We start from the raw sequence: 17,185 nt of genomic DNA, 5'->3' as shown, positions 1-17,185 counted from the left end.
ATAAATACTGACAAAGTGGACTCATTGTGGGACATTTGGAGGATGTAGGGGGTCCAAGAAGGAGGCTCCACTTAAGGCCCCAGTTTCGGAAGGTTCGGCACTGCTGCAATCAGTTTAGACCCCAGATGGGTGGTCTCATTGAACTAAGGCTGTGACTTCTAAACTAGTTGGCTGCCCCTGTGATGGGCATTTAGTGCATTGGTTCTTACACTGATGTCAGAAGTTTGGTGGCACACAGTCGTGAATCACAAGAATACTGGAAGAGAACTGGGTTGCATGTCTTGTAATGGGTCGCCATGGGAAGCTAAAGCAACCCGATTCTCCAAGTGGGACCCCCCACACCCAGCCCAGGATGACAATCAGTGATGATTTTCTAATGGAACTGACCGATGCTTTGTGGCGATTGTGGGTCGTGAAGACACAAAAAAGACCAAGGTTGGGTCATGAGAAAAAAACATTGAAGAACCACTGATTTAGGGGCATCATATTGACTTATGCAATACTTAATACTTACGCAATCAGTTATTTTGTGTTTTATTGTTGTACTTAATTTAGACCACTGCTTTCACATTGACATCAAAGGGGCATCTCTTTCTGTTGATCAGTGTCAAAAAAGCCAAATTAAATCTACTGTGATTCAATGTTGCATAACAATAAAATGTAAAGGTGTCCGAGAGGATGTAATTGACTAACCTGACTTTCATGTCAATGGGAAGTGAGAGGAAAAACAAAGAACCCCGAGGAAAATGGAAGCGGACGTGATGGGAACATGCAAAGTGCACACAATCTGGGCTTGAAACGCAGGACTGTGGAGCCATGAGGCTGCAGCACTAACCACCATACAAAGAGTAAGCAGCCCAAGTCGACATTCGCTCCTAAAGAGGACCACGGCTCGATTCCAACACAGTAGTCTTGAGCTGTGAAGCACTAGACAATAATATGGAGAAACACGCAGCTCTGCCATTGACTAGCGTGTAAGCAAAGTGATGCACTGAGAGGCGTACAGTGGCGGAATTTTATATTAAAACTGGTAGTTGAGGGTTGAAATCTACAACCTCGAATACAGCCGGCAGCTAACGTGAAGGATTTCATCTTGGTGACAGATTCTTTGGAACGCAAAGCTCGTTCTTCTTTTCCATTTCACATCACAAAAAGGTCATTTAATTTCATCAAAACCCCTACGCTAACCAATGTGTTGTCTTTTTGTTTTCTTCAGGGTAAGATAGGCCATGCCGTTTGGCTGTCTAACGCTAGGGGAGAAGAAGGATTACAACAATCCCTCTGAAGTGACCGACAAATATGATTTGGGGCAGATCATTAAAACGTGAGTATAATATGGTGGAGAGAAATATTTGTGCTTGCTGGACTGTATGATTGGCGATAATGGTGAATATTATTAAGGTGGATATTTGGACAGGATGGTAGCACATCTAGTTACAGCTGCTAGCTCACAGATCCACTGTCCTGGGGTCAAGTCCTGCGCCTGGTGGTCTGATCGCACAGACACGGGAAGAGGTTTGGGGGCAGCCACCCGTATGCTTGGATTAGGCTGCCAAAATTGAAAAGATGGCTCCATAGAACAGGTCTCAACAACAGAACAATCATAACAGACAAAGATGGAGGTTTTGAAGCCAGGCAGGGGAAGTGATGTCATCGAGGCAGGAACCGGAAGGGACGTCATTGTGCCCGGAACCAGAAGTGGTGTCATTGGACCTGGAACAAGAAATGACGTCATTGTGCCCAGAAATGGAAGTGACATGACTGTGGCCGGAACCGGAAGTGACATCACTGGTCCCGTAGCAGGAAGTGATGTCATTCGACCCAGAACCAGAAGTGACGTCTTCAAGTCCAGGCGAAATTTCCCATGGTTGGTCTGCCGATGAAAAAGAGGAAGGATTAGTGTACCCTGCCACCCCCTGGTCTGGCATGGAATTATCCCTTTGTGAGCCCTTCAGCTGCCTCCCGTGCGTGACAACTCGTATGTGGAGTCTGCATGTTCTCCATGTACCTTTGGTGAAGTCTGTCCGTTTTGGTGGTCCTCATACACACTATGGGGACAAAATGGAAATAATTGTGCTCAGGTGACTCAGCCACACCCATTGTCTTCAGGTGTATGCAATCAAGCACATCACCATGTCATCGCCAGTGACAGACATTGTCAGTACAGTAGAATGTGACTTTTCCACCAGATCATCACCCAATGAATTCTCTTGATACCTCACATTCACATCATCGTGCAGACACAGTCCATTTTTTACATATTTTCCACATAAAGAGATGCCAATCTACTCCATCACCAGTCAGAAAGCTGCTGCCCACCACCAAGGGTGCTTCCTGACCACCACCTTGACTCCTTCAGATGAAGATTTGCACGTGGAGCTGCCTGCGGATCTCCCAAATTTCATTTCTGTCTCTGATGCATCTTTAGGATTGCAGTGGTAAAGAGGGCATAACTTGGCATAACTGACGTGTTTGGCACAGCTGAACTACATTAATGATTTTCAAAACTGTATAAATGGATGGATGGATGGATGGATAGATGGATGGATATAAATGCCATCTAGAAATAATAAGCCACATTATAAGCTGATGAATTAATGTCACATATGGCAGAAAGTATTTAAATTAAATTTATGAACAGCATGAAGATCAAGTTTGACATCTATTTAATCTAATAGCTATCTTCATCACAGCTAAAGTGCAAACAAGTCAAAAAAATGTCAACAAAAAAAAATGTAATGTGTGTAAGCATTAAAAAACAAAAATACGTCATGCACAAATGTTCTGGGTTAGGAGTCCAAATCACGTACGTGGGGTTGATTTGATTCAATCCTAAGTTTTGTAAAATATGACTTGCTTGTTTGGGATGTTATTTGATTTTAATAAATTCAATAAAATGTTAAAAAAAAGAAAAATGAATTCCACACCCGGTTCTTGTCCGTGTGGAGTCTGCACATTCTTTGCAGGTCTCTACGGGTTTTCCTCCCACATTTGCAAAGATCTTCATGTTAGCTGAACTGGTGGCTCTAACCAGAAAGCGGTAGTCAGTGCGCACAATCTTTGTGATACAGAACGGCATTGTTACAGTTTAAAAATGTCTTATTGTAATCGGCACTCTTGTTTTGTCACCACAGGGAGGAATTCTGCGAAATTTTTCGTGCCAAGGACAAGACCACCTTAAAAATGTATACCTGTAAGAAATTCCAAAAAAAGGATGGAAGGAAAGTCAGAAAAGCTGCCAAAAATGAAATCATGATTCTGAAGATGTAAGTTTTTATTTTTATTATATTGGTTCAGATTAGGGCAGCATGGTGGCACATGTGGGTAGCGCTGCTGCCTCGCAGTAAGGAGACCAGGGTTCACTTCCCGGGTCCTCCCTGTGTGGAGTTTGCATGTTCTCCCCGTGTCTGCGTGGGTTTCCTCCCACAGTCCAAAAATATGCAGGTTAGGTGCATTGGCGATCCTAAATTGTCCCTAATGTGTGCTTGGTGTGTGCCCTGTGATGGGCTGGCACCCTGCCCGGGGTTTGTTCCTGCCTTGCGCCCTGTGTTGGCTGGGATTGGCTCCAGCAGACCCCCGTGACCCTGTATTCGGATTCAGCGGGTTAGGAAATGGATGGATGGATGGATCAGATTAGGGCAGCATGGTGGCACATGTGGGTAGCTCTGCTGCCTCGCAGTAAGGAGACCAGGGTTTACTTCCCGGGTCCTCCCTGTGTGGAGTTTGCATGTTCTCCCCGTGTCTGCGTGGGTTTCCTCCCACAGTCCAAAGATATGCAGGTTAGGTGCATTGGCGATCCTAAATTGTCCCTAATGTGTGCTTGGTGTGTGCCCTGTGATGGGCTGGCACCCTGCCCGGGGTTTGTTCCTGCCTTGCGCCCTGTGCTGGCTGGGATTGGCTCCAGCAGACCCCCATGACCCTATGTTAGAACATAGCGGGTTGGACGATGACTGACTGACTGGATCAGATTATACAGTGTGTGATAATGAAAAATAAAAATATGAAATGTGGGTATGATGAGAAATCGTGGGTTGCTGGGCATCACTAGTGGGGTGGGGCTTGGGGGTGGTCAGGGCTGACAGAGAGAAGTGTAATATAATATGAGACCCTATTATTGCAGAAGAAGTCAGAAGCCCATTTGCTGAGATGGGGGTGTACTGACTTCTTCACATAAATATATCTATTTCTAATAGATTAGAAATAAGTGTCTATGAATAAATAAATGAAATACCAAAAAAATAAAGAAAAATAAATGAATATACACATACATAATACAGGAAAACAAGTCATACATAAAGTACAGTTCCTTATTATGCATTCAATTTCTAAATTCATTTCTTAGGCATCCAATGATTATAATGATTAGTCAGATGCTGTGATCAGAGGGACAGAAAAATAAAAACTCCGACCAGGAAGATGTTTGGAGGAAAAAAAACTTGTAGGGGTTCCCAGGCCATTTAGTGAAGACTAGCTGTGCCCGCGACTCCGTCCACGTAGTAGTGAAAGTAAAGTGAAAATAAAAAAAAAATGTAAATTTGGCCAAGCAGAAGGTAGGTAGTCTCTGACGTCAAATGCTGGCACTGTATCTGAATGTGTTCAGCTCTGACAGGAAAGCGTCCCCTGCATGGGGAGAAAAGCACGTGGCCGTGATATCTCTGGCAATCAGCAGCTACCCTCTAAAACTCACTTAGCTCTGTTCTCTCTCTCAAAAACGTCAAACGTTACTCCTTCACAATCTGTAGCTGATAATGTCTGATGAACTAACAGGTATTGTTAGCTAAGCAAAGGCGAGGTACACTCCAACATTTAGCGAGAAGTAGAGCGACTCGAACGGAGGCTGGATCGTTCATAAGGAGGGTCCCACCCGGCTCCCCACTCCTGAGGTCCTGTCTCCCCTTCCCCTTGACCCACAGCCACTCTCTCAGATACTTGCACAAGTAAATCGGTACCACAAGTGAACTATGATACTTAGTGCGATGAGAGAAGTCGCAAAAATCCACCGGAATGTTCAAGAAAATTCTAGAAAAAGCCCGATCTAAATCTGTTAAGAAGTTCTCTCATTTATTAGCTATGCGGAGGTACGGTACGCCACGAGACTGGCGCATGTGTGAGGAGGATCTGGCACTGTGCGACTTCTGGCTGTTTCCTAAATTGAAAATGACCATGAAAGGCAAACGATTTCAGTCCGTTGAGGACATCCAGGCAGCCACAACAGCCCAACTAAAGACACTCTCGAAAGAAGACTTCCAGAACTGCTTCGCAAAGTGGCAGGAGCGTTGGGATAAGTGCATTCGAGGTGGAGGAGAGTATTTTGAGGGTGACTAGTAGTTGTAAATCTTTTACTGCAATAAACGTTTCTTTTTAAAACATTCACCATATTTTTTGATCATATCTAATATATATATATATATAAGATATGAGAAAGAGGAAACATTGTACATAGAACAATGCCGCCTTTGTCCCCTTCAAAGTAGGCACCTTGGGACCTCACTTAGAAAACATAGAAAGTGGAACGCATTGTCATTTGAAAGCTGAAGCTCCCCTCTCATTTAGTAGACAGTATTCAGTCTCGCAGATTAAGATATGGAAGAAGAAGATCCACTGTGGCAACCCCTAACAGAAGTAGCCAAAAGAAGAAGAAGATGAAGGCAGTCCTGCAGATTAAGATATGGAAGAAGATGATCCGCTGTGGCAACCCCTAAAAAAAGTAGCCAAAAGAAGAAGATGATGAAGGCAGTCCTGCAGATTAAGATATGGAAGAAGATGATCCACTGTGACAACTCCTAATTGGAGTAGCCAAAAGAAGAAGATGAAGGCAGTCCCACAGATTAAGATATGGAAGAAGAAGATCCACTGTGGCAACTCCTAACAGAAGTAGCCAAAAGAAGAAGAAGATGGCAGTCCCGCTGATTAAGATATAGAAGAAGATGATCCGCTGTGGAAACACCTAATGGGAGTAGCCAAAAGAAGAAGAAGAAGTCATTCCCGCAGATTGTGCTGTAGTGGACGCAGCCGTTCAGCCACCTTTCAGGGAAGAGAGAAAAACATTTCGATGTGGTATCATGGCATGTGATATTGCATTTTAATGGCAAAACGTTGTACTTTAATTGCAGCAGTATGTAAATAAATTAGTTTGCGTCTTTTTTCAAAATTTTGCATTATTGTTCTGTCCCACCAGCCAGTCCAAAACAATGGGGCTCAAATTGGGAGGATGCTATCTCAGATTATCTTAATTCAGATTATATGCCGTTAATGTTGTGACTCCTAACTAATTAAATGAAGTGTTCCTATTGCTCACATCTGAATGCCATTCACATCCACCGAGACGTCTCTGAACAAAGTGTTTGCCACGTTTGTTTCTTGCTATGCTGTAGTTTTTTTGTTGCGGTTGATTTCTCAGGTGACCCCTCAGGTAAAAGTCTTTTCTTTTCTTTCCTTTTTTTGTTTTGGCTCCTGGTGCGTTCTGCTCGATCAGATATTAAGAATGTATTGATGTTCCTTCTCCAAGGAGGAGCAAAATAAAAATCACACCGAGAATAAAGTGAATAATCTATGAAAGTTAGAATTGTAGCAGGGATGAAGATAAAGGTTAGTTTCTCCCTCACTGCACTCCATCAGGCCCCACTACCGTACTCTTTTTCTTTTATGACTAAGTAAAGATAGCAGACTCAGTCTTTTGGCAGGCCCTCTGCATCCCCAGGCTCTTCTCAGGTTTCATTCCTCCTCCAAGAGAAACGTAGAAAAGATCAGCCGCCTGCAGCACTCCTGCAGAACAGGGACTTTCATATTATGAAATAAACATGGTGCGGGTGAATGCTGCCAATTCTCTGGAATACTCAGCCAACATCTAAAAATGTCCTCTTCTCTTCTCTTCTTGTTGTCAGGGTGAAGCATCCAAATATTCTGCAGTTGGTCGACGTGTTTGAAACCCGAAAAGAGTATTTCCTCTTTCTTGAACTGTAAGTGTTAATTCCGGTGAAGACTGGAAATACATTTTGATCTTTTTTTTTTCTTTTTTATTTTATATTTAAGACCCTGAGGAAAAGTGTATTTACTTCTTTAATCCATTTCTTTTTAATACATTTTAACTAATAAACACACAGACCTCCACTCCTCAGATAAAGGTGGCCCAATAGAACAAGTTGAAATTATCTGTTTTGGCCAGACAGTCTTTGGTTCTCGGTTTCATGGTGACACCATTGGTGATGTTGCATTCCAAAGCTGTGAACGAAATGTCGGTGTGGATTTCTCTCTTGCTCAGCTTCTTGTTTTCTGTATCGTCTATGAAATGTTATTGTGGAGTTCCTTGTCATAATCAATGATCAATAAACACAATTCATGCAGTCAATTGTGAATTCTGAACACATATGTATCGTGTCCTGGGGTATTAGGTGGACTTGCGCGGACCGAGCTTTTATATTACAACTAGCTGTGTAAGCCCTTGCTGTAAAAAGCCTGGGCTCCTAGAAACTATTGAAATCGTCAGAAAAAAATTTGAAATGCAGAGTCAGCAGATTCGTTTTGCGGATGTGCTCGCTCCACTTGTCTATCATTGGCTAAGTGAGTTTCTCTCTCCTTGAAGGTTTCGTTTCGCAGATGTACTCGCCTCACTTGTCTATCAGCAGCTAAGCGAGTTTCTGTCACCTCTGCAGTTTCGTTTTGCCGATGTGCTCACCCCCTTGTCTATCAGCGTCTAAGCGAGTTTCTGTCTCCTCGAAGGTTTAGTTTCGCCGGTGTGCTCACCTGACTTGTCTATCAGCAGCTAATTGAGTTTCTCTCTCCTCGAAGGTTTCGTTTTGCCGATGTATTCACCTCACTTGTCTATCAGCAGCTAAGCGAGTTTCTCTCTCCTCGAAGGCTTTGTTGTGCCGATGTGCTCACCTCACTTGTCTTTCAACATCTAAGTGAGTTTCTGTCTCCTCTGCGGTTTCGTTTTGCCGAGGTGCTCGCCCCCTTTGTCTTTCAGCAGCTAAGCGAGTTTCTCTCACCTCGAAGGTTTCATTTCGCCAATGTGCTTGCCTCACTTGTCTATCAGCGGCTAAGCAAATTTCTGTCACCTCGGCGGTTTTGTTTTGCCAATGTGCTCATCTCACTTGTCTTTCAGCAGCTAAGTGACTTTCTCTGTCCTTGAAGGTTTTCGTTTCACTGATGTGCTTGCCTCACTTGTCTATCAGCGGCTAAGCAAGTTTCTGTTTCCTGTGCGGTTTCGTTTTGCCGAGGTGCTCGCCCCACTTGTCTTTCAGTAGCTAAGCGAGTTTCTCTCTCCTCGAAGGTTTCGTTTCTCCGATGTGGTTGCTCCCCTTGTCTATCAGTGGGTAAGTGAGTTCCTGTCTCCTCAAAGTTTTCATTTTGCCAATATGTTCACCTCGCTTATGTATTAGTGGCTAAGCGAGTTTGTCTTTAGTTGGTGGTTTCATTTTCAGCTTAATGCTGTAGCCTCGTACTTCTTTCTTTTTCCAACTCATTAACTAGGGAGCTCCTTGCTGGCTCTTTGAGCTTCATGCTGTAGCCTCGCACTTCCGGGCCGGACAGACAGGCACATTTCTACGCGTAGACGTTTATATATAAGATAAACATTTTCGCCCAACAGTGAGATGCTCAGCAGATGGTGCTGCTCTTATTTTCTTCCGATGACAATGTTCCTTATCACGTGAGCGGCTTCTAGAATTTGCTTCATATGTAAGGTTTCAGCCCCTGTAGTTTGTGAGTACCAGCAGGTACCTGACACATAGCAGATGCCGGAGCTGTCATTCTTCTCCTTCCTATCACATAATCGGATTCTGCATTTTGCTTTACACTTGGCAGATGTTGCTGCTCTTCATTTTCTTTCTGTCATGTCATACTCTCAATCAGGTCGCCAGTTCAGTATGCCATACGAAAGATGTGAACACCAAAAAAACTTCATGGAGGTCACTGCTAGCTCTGAGGCTAAGGATCTGTGCTGGTATCTAAAAGGTTGACAGTTTGAATCCCTGTTACTGCCAAAAGAGATCCTACTCTGCTGGGCCCTTGAGCAAGGCAGTTGTTCCAGAGGCACCATACAATGGCTGACCCTTTGCTCTGACCTCAAAGGTTATGCGAAAACTAGCAAATTCCTAATACAAGAAATTATATAAGGAGAGATACAGACGTGATCAAATGTGTTGATTCCCTTACAGCTCATTGAAAAAGTGCCGTATGCCTTCAGAAAATGTGATTCAATGAAAAGTAATTGTCACTTGTAGACCGGCATGACTATGTTATGTCATCGAGTGAAGCAAAGCAAGCATGACAAGAGATCAGGTATTGCATATTCTACAAAGATTTTCTAAAATGGTCTGGACACATTTGTTGGTACACCTTGAATAGATCCTAAATAACTGGATTAGCATGATTTTTTTCAAACTAACTGTTTCCTTGAATTCGTATCAAACACATTTCCAATTGTTCAATCGTTCATTCAGATGATTGAAATGGAGCAAAGTCATCACTCTGCTGCTTGATGTCATCGTGTGTCCCACACTGAACATTGACCTGAGAAAGTAAAGCAGAGAGTCATCTGAGGAGTACTGTCTGAGGACTATGTGTTGTCTTTTCTTTGCAGAGCCACAGGACGAGAAGTGTTTGACTGGATCTTAGACCAGGGTTACTACTCTGAACGGGACACTAGTAACGTCATCCGCCAGGTGATGGAAGCCGTGGCCTATCTACACTCCCTACGCATTGTACACCGAAACCTGAAGGTAATAATGAGAGGAGACATATTGTTTAGTTAACAACATGCTGCTTCTTTTATCTTTTTTTAGGTACATTAACATAAGGCAAAAAGCACCTATTGCAATAGCCATTTCTATCTGTCTGTCTGTCCACATGAAACAACTATTTTAGCTATTTCAATTTTGTTGACTTAGCCCACTTATTCTTCATTGAAATTCAATTGTGCAGTTCAGTTTTCCTTTCTATATCTCAATTAAAGTATACTGCGTCAAAATGTCCCATTTAAAAGCACTGGCGAATTTGCAAACTCGTCATTCTGTGCTCCTTCAACAATGGAATAGTTTAATATTTCAAATTTACCTTGAGGGGTGAAGGTATATTTTGCAAACTTTGTTCTCTTACTAATCTGACAGCTGCTCAGATCTCCAGTACAAGTTAGTCAAAACTCCAGGGGAAGCATGCATACAAGCCGTTGTACTGGACAGCATGAGTGGACTGGCATCCCAACTGGGATTGGACAAGGATCCTTCCCCATCAGGGAGCCCAGTGCAATGGAAAAACCGGGGGAGCTGAGTACAATTGTACATTTTCTCTTCTGATACATCAAATAGAAGTATCTATGGGTTGGGATTCCCACACAGACACCTGCAGGGCATGCTGGGATCTGTAGTCCCATGGGCGAACCCTGTTGGGTTCCATGGGGGCCACCAGGGGGAGCTGCTGGGATTCATAGTCCCTACTTTCTCGGACTTCCAGTCAACCTGAGATGTGCTTCCAACAGGCTATGCTCCAGCTCAGAAAGTACTCCGGGTCTTAGATAAAAGCCACCCGACCTCAGCGAGGCAAGTCAGAGTCGGGTGGAAGAGGACGAGTGAAAGGTGAAGGAAAACAATTAGTGTGAGAATTGCAAAAGCCTTTGTAAGGTATTTGAGTGCAAGTAAACCCTTTTATTATATTAAACTTGTGTTGGTGCAATTGTGTTTGGGGTTTTGGGATGCTACAGCGCCCCCTACTGCTCACACTGTTCATACACTAACTCATATCTCCTGCTGCCTGAAATGAGTTAAATGTAAATGTTCAATATTAAAAAAGAAAAGAATCTGAGCTGAAAGTGAATGGAAGAGAAAAGGAATTTTGTAAGGGTCAGTGTACTGTATATGCACAGAGTGAGCAAATGTGCACTCTGTCTTTACATCTCTCTATTATAAAAATAAAATCTTGCACCGATATGAGACTTTTCTCCTGTGACGAGACGTGATCTTTGACAGAGACAGAGAGACACTTTCACGTCTCGTGAGATGGACAAGTCACATCATACTTACAACCTTTGGAAGCAAATATCGTGATCCACATGCAGAGCAGGTTAGAGATAATGGAAGTAGGAAAATCTGAAAGTCTCAATAAAAGGAAAGCAAAGATCACATTAGTGCAAAAAATAGAAAATATTACTCGGTGAAATAATGGAACAGCGAGAAGAGATCGAAAAGTGTTTGAGGATGTCTGGGGGATAAGAGAGACAAGGCAGTGAGACAAAAGGACAGCTTCTGTGCAGGCTTTTAAATGTTCGAAGCGCCGCACGAGATGCAGATCACACAGCATGACAGCAGCAGTAAGCCAGCAGCTGATCGAGCAAAGAGGAGGTAAAAAATAAAATGTATTTGTTTCCCATTGTATCACCGTTTAAGAGGGAGTTTCAGAGGAGCGACCGCATCTTCTTGGAATGCATTCAGCCTCCATCTTCACAACGGCATGTAGCGCTGGCAGGGGGAGGAAAGGGGCTGGCGAGTGAAGCGAGCTGAGGGCGAAGTCCCCTAGTGACACTAAAAACAAACTCACGGCCGCAGTATCTGCACATCATTACTGCAATGATCGGAAATCATCAACCTGCAGCTTAGAGGTGTTTGAGCTAATTAATTTCACAGTGCAGCCCCCCTAATGAATATAAACGTGCGATGGGCTTAGACGGAAAACTATAGTTGATATACGGGCAGAAAATTAGAGTCGCGGGATCTGTAACAAGGAGTGTAATGTGGGGTACAGATCCTGTGGGGTACAAAGAGGCTGAAGGGGACAGAGGCTGAACAAGGACTAAGCAGAGCTACAGCAAGAGCCGTTTAGCAGTCATTGCAGGACAAGGACTGACTTGGGGTTCTGGGGGGTCTGAAGAGATGCTATTGGCTTCTGGGTATCTTGAAACTGAAATTTAAATCTTCAAGATTAGTGTCGTCTTGAGTGTTCTCATCATACAATAAATTAATTCTTTTCCAAGCTCCTAGTTACTTGGATGATTTGAATGTTTGAATGTAATAGCTAGAAAGTGAACTTGATGTGGTTGCTTTTCTCTTTTCTATTTTCTGATTTTATGCTAATCCTACCTGTCTGTGATGGATTGAAATCTAAGAAATCAATGTAGACCTCAGCGTTAATGTCAGTGCACCATGTATTATGTGATGCGTGTAATAATAAAATGCATTGCATTTGTCATTCTAACAGATGTAATAAAATACAGTTATACAAATGTCTGTAATGTGCCATCTGTTGAAAAGACAAATGCTATGTATGTGGCTCTAATTTTACATTAGTATTTATCCATCCATTATCCAACCCACTATATCCTAACTACAGGGCCACAGGAGTCTGTTGGAGCCAATCCCAGGGCACAAGGCAGGAAAAAACTCCGGGCAGGGCGCCAGTCCACCGCAGGGTGTACACACCAGGGACAATTCAGAATCGCCAATGAACCTAACCTGCATGTCTTTGGACTGTGGGAGGAAACCCACACAGACACGTGGAGAACATGCAATCTCCATGCAGGGAGGACACAGGAAGTGATCCCAGGTTCCCTTACTACGAGGCAGCAGCTTTACCACTATGCCACCATGCCGCCCCATTAGTAGTTAACATAATCCAGTTCATGTACTTGCACATATTAAATGAATATGAGTTACTGTTACAAAAAAATGTTTAAAAAACGCTTACTTTTTGATGAAGTAACTAAAATGCGTAAAATGTACCGGCTTTCAAAATGCGACTTAGTGACGGAGCTAACCTGGCAGTCTTTGGCTTTGTGTGACGACACCTTAGCCACTTTGAAGACACACGGTGTGTGCGCAGGACACCAAAACCACGTTATGTTTATTGACACAATTAACTGGGAATTAAAGGTGTAACTCAGATGAAGACTGGCAGACATAACAGCTCTCCAGGGCCACATAACTCACAGCTGGTGGCCTTAGCAGTTTTTAATCTTTGCTGAGAAGTAATTTGGGTCACAGCAAATGAAAGCAATGAAGAATTTTCATTAAAATCAACTAAATGCCTATTTTTTCGAAAGTACATGAAAGCAGTTTTATGAAATGCCAAAACGAAAAAATATATATTGTGGTAGCCCCAGTGATGGAAGGTCGACAACTCAGGAATACTTTGGGATGGCAACACGGCTCCCCACCCCAAATCCCCCCACCCACCCCATTTACTAACAGCGCCAAACAAAAAGGGCACTCGATGGAATAAGGAAACACTAAAAGAGGCCATTGCCATGTATTGGGGTAACCTTCTAATGGATTCGGATCTGCTAATGGATCGTCTGACTCGGAGCTCCTTTGGTCAGGTCGCCTCTACGATAACTGATGCCTCCTTCCGGGCAATTGTCCTTTTGAAGCTCTGGGACTGGAAGTGGTGGGGTCGGTTGCCTTCACTGGGTGGTTTCTTGAGACTGGAGGCAGAAGATGACAAGGCAGTAAGTGGCAGCGCCCACTCTCGTGCCCAGGGTGGGATCACATAAAGGGGTAAAGTTTGAATGGTGATCCTCGGACGCACATGTGTGACTATATATTTAAATAATGCAAAAAGTACATGACCTGTGTTTCACCCTAATTGGGCGCCATTGGGTGTGCACTTTTGCATCCCCTTAAAGGGGTCGAACCTCAGACGTCAGAGCCTGAGGCCAAGCCTCTGACGTTGCGCCACAGTGGTTGGTTCACTTAATTGACAGGGTGTAGATCTGAGTATTATGTACATTGGTGTTTATTAATTGGATTTTTGCCTCCCACAACCATAACCAGAAGACAGCTAATGTGTGGTGAGTGTACTGCCACAAAAATGGCTGCCGTCACATCATCCAGGTGGATGCTGCACATTAGTGGTGGGTGAAATGGCTACCCACTCACTGAAGATTTGAGTAGTGTGAAACGCGCTATATAAATATAAAGAATTATTATTATTATTATTATTATTATTATTATTATTATTATTATTATTATCCAACCTGCTAAATCCTAACTACAGGGTCACTGGCATTCATTTGATTTTGAAAGTCTGGCCTCATTTCATTTAATTCCCCCTGCCCAAAGAAGTCTCACCTCATCGTGTTGCTCAACCACGGCGCAATCCCACCCATGTTCATTTGTCCTTGGCTTCAACTAGACTAATGGCAGAGCGATGCGGTGTACGTGTTTGAACTACCCATAATCCATCACCAACGTGTTGTATTACGTCAGCTTCTATCCGTTGCGTTTACTGCATAACTTTCAAACTGTCTTTACTTTTTGATTTTCCCTCGTATAACTATATCCATCCATCCATTATCCAACCCGCTATATCTTAACTACAGGGTCACGGGGGTCTGCTGGAGCCAATCCCAGCCAACACAAGGGCGCAAGGCAGGAAACAAACCCCAAGCTGGGCATCAGCCCACTGCAAGGCACACACACACACTCACCAGGGACAATGTAGAATGTAGAACCTGTATGTCTTTGGACTGTGGGAGGAAACCCAGGCAGACACGGGGAGAACATGCAAACTCCACACAGGGAGGACCAGAGAAGTGAACCCGAGTCTCCTAACTGCAAGGCGGCAGCACTACCCACTGTGCCACCATAACGTTTCCTTGTGGTCTCACAGTGTTCTGAAGACCCTCCATACACTAGAATGGCTCAGGGTCAATGAGTGGGGGTGATGTGAGTTGGTACCCAGTCCTGGGGTTGCCCCCCTCTTTATTAACTGGATTTTTGCCTCCCCATAACCTTGACCAGAAGAGAGCTCATGTGTGGTGAGAGTACTGGCACAAAAATGGCTGCCCTCGCATCATCCAGGTGGATGTTGCACATTAGTGGTGGTTGATGTGGCTTCCCACTCATTATGTAAAGCACTTTGAGTAGGAAGAAAAGCACTATATATATGTAAAGAACTATTATTATTATGATTATTATTATTGACCTATAGTTCCTTCATCGGGGAACAGTTTGAATGTGTTCCCTTGTGGTCTCATAGTGTTCTGAAGACCCTTCACAAACTAGAATGGCTCGGGGTCAATGAGTGGGGGTGATGTGAGTTGGTACCCAGTCCTGGGGTTGCCCTTCTCTTTATTAACTGGATTTTTGCCTCTCCATAACCTTGACCAGAAGAGAGCTCATGTGTGGTGAGATGCCCTGGCACAAAAAACGCTGCCACCACATCATCCAGGTGGATGCTGCACATTAGTTGTGGTTGATATACAGTAGCTTCCCACTCACTATGTAAAGTACTTTGAGTAGTAAGAAAAGCGCTATATAACTGTACAGAATTATTATTATTAATACAGAGTCACCAATTAACCCAACAAGCCCATCTTCAGGGTGTGGAAGGAAAAGCAGCAGCACCCAAAAATAAAATCCATCAGCGAGCTGAGTAAGGAGATCATGGGTTCACAAAATGGGTCCTGCCGGCGTGGAGAGAAAGTGCTATATAAATCTAAAGAATTATTATTATCTATCCATCCATCCATTATCCAACCCGCTATATCCTAACTTACAGGGTCACGAGGATGCTGCTGGAGCCAATCCCAGCCAGCACAGGGCGCAAGGCAGGAAACAAAGCCCGGGCAGGGTGTCAACCCACCACAGGGCACATGCACACACCAAGCACACTCTAGGGACAATTTAGTATCGCCAATACACCTCACCTGCATGTCTTTGTGCTGTGGGAGGAAACCCATGGAGACACGGGGAGAACATACAAACTCCACGCAGGGAGGACCCGGGAAGTGAACCCAGGTCTCCTAACTGTGAGGCAGCAGCGCTACCCACTGCACCACCTATTATTATTATTATTATTATTGTTGTTGTTGTTGTTGTTGTTGTTGTTGTTGTTGTTGTTATGACCAGAAAAGAGCTCATGTTTGATGAGTGTACTGACAGAAAAATGGCTGCCATCACATTATCCAGGTGGATGCTGCACATTAGTGATGGTTCAAGTGGCTCCACACTCACTATGTAAATTTCTTTGAGTAGTAAGAAAAGCGCTATATATGTGTAAAGAATTATTATTATTAATACAGAGTTGCCAATTAACCCAACACTCCCATCTTCAGGGTGTGGAAGGAAAGCAGTAATACCCAAAAATAAAATCCATCAGCGAGCAGAGTAAGGAGATCATGGGTTCACATCCTGGGTCCTGCCTGTGTGGAGAGTGCTTTGAGTAGTAAGAAAAAGCGCTATATAAATCAAATCAATTTTTATTATTTAATATTATCTGGAAAACTGCACAGAGCCCAAGCTGGGAATCGAATCCACGACTCCCAAGGTAACCAGCATGCCGCCCCCGGTGCGAAGACTGCATGGCTTGAGTTATTCGTTGAGGCCGTGAAGTGAAGGAGTGTGCTGCTCACCCAGTTTTACTGCCCTGTCCCCACAACCTGAAACGATTGCTAAGGTTGAATCTGCTTGATAATAACACTCGTCTCCTGCCAGTAACTTTATTTTTAGTGGTCTCTTCAAACACATTCCAAAGCCTCGAAGAGGAAATGCAGTTTACACCTCCTCTGTACTCCTGACGTTGTATTTGGATGGAAAGTGTTAGAAAATAATGAGAAGATGGAAAGATGTTAACAAAAGAAACCTTTCAGCATTTACTAAAGTGATTTATAATAAGGAGTATAAAAAAATGCTTTTTTATTACTCAGCCTTAACTAGAACATTGACAAGAGCCATCTGGCTGATTTTATTACTATAATCAAAACGTCAAATAAAAAACCTAACAGGAGAGATGAAGATCTCTGTAGGCATTGGGGCCTGTGTCAACGAGCCAGATAATAAATATTCACGGTCAGCTGCCTGGCCAACAAGACATTGTGGCAGTTTGGAATATGATAATTAAAAATGGAAACCCTGACTCCACAGACTTGCCTTACTTATCGTTACTGATCTTCGACTAAAACAGTAAAGCTTACTGCTGTTCTAGCGGCGATGCTTCATTTCCTATTGAGAAAAGCTTTGGAACGCTGCACAAGATTAAATTTGCTGGTCTTTGACTTTTCAGTTGTCATCGGGACTGCACCTGCATGGCAACTCTTGCACTAAGCTATTTCAGCAGAGAAGAAGCACCCAGTTGGCGCCTGTTTAGATAAGAGTGAGATTCTGGGTATAGGCTGACAGGTGGGGATGGCTATTAAGCAGGGCACAGCAAGGGAGACATCCTCTACGGTGGTATTATCATATAATATCATTGATTT

General features: G+C 43.6%; 1 protein-coding gene across 2 annotated transcripts in view; it reads left to right on the top strand.

The window, feature by feature from the left end:
- Nucleotides 1-17,185, top strand: part of LOC120540444 (caM kinase-like vesicle-associated protein) — a 253,971-nt gene that overhangs the window by 202,689 nt on the left and 34,097 nt on the right. For both annotated transcript variants that reach the window (XM_039771262.1, XM_039771263.1), the window contains exons 2-5: nucleotides 1,217-1,324; nucleotides 3,135-3,266; nucleotides 6,885-6,959; nucleotides 9,584-9,722. In XM_039771262.1, the coding sequence (XP_039627196.1) occupies nucleotides 1,230-1,324; nucleotides 3,135-3,266; nucleotides 6,885-6,959; nucleotides 9,584-9,722 (441 nt within the window). In that variant the 5' untranslated portion in view covers nucleotides 1,217-1,229. The remainder of the gene's footprint in view (nucleotides 1-1,216; nucleotides 1,325-3,134; nucleotides 3,267-6,884; nucleotides 6,960-9,583; nucleotides 9,723-17,185) is intronic.

The sequence above is a fragment of the Polypterus senegalus genome, chromosome 12 (genome assembly GCF_016835505.1).
Source record: "Polypterus senegalus isolate Bchr_013 chromosome 12, ASM1683550v1, whole genome shotgun sequence".
NCBI lineage: Eukaryota > Metazoa > Chordata > Cladistia > Polypteriformes > Polypteridae > Polypterus > Polypterus senegalus.
This window is presented reverse-complemented; position numbering and strand designations above follow the sequence as displayed.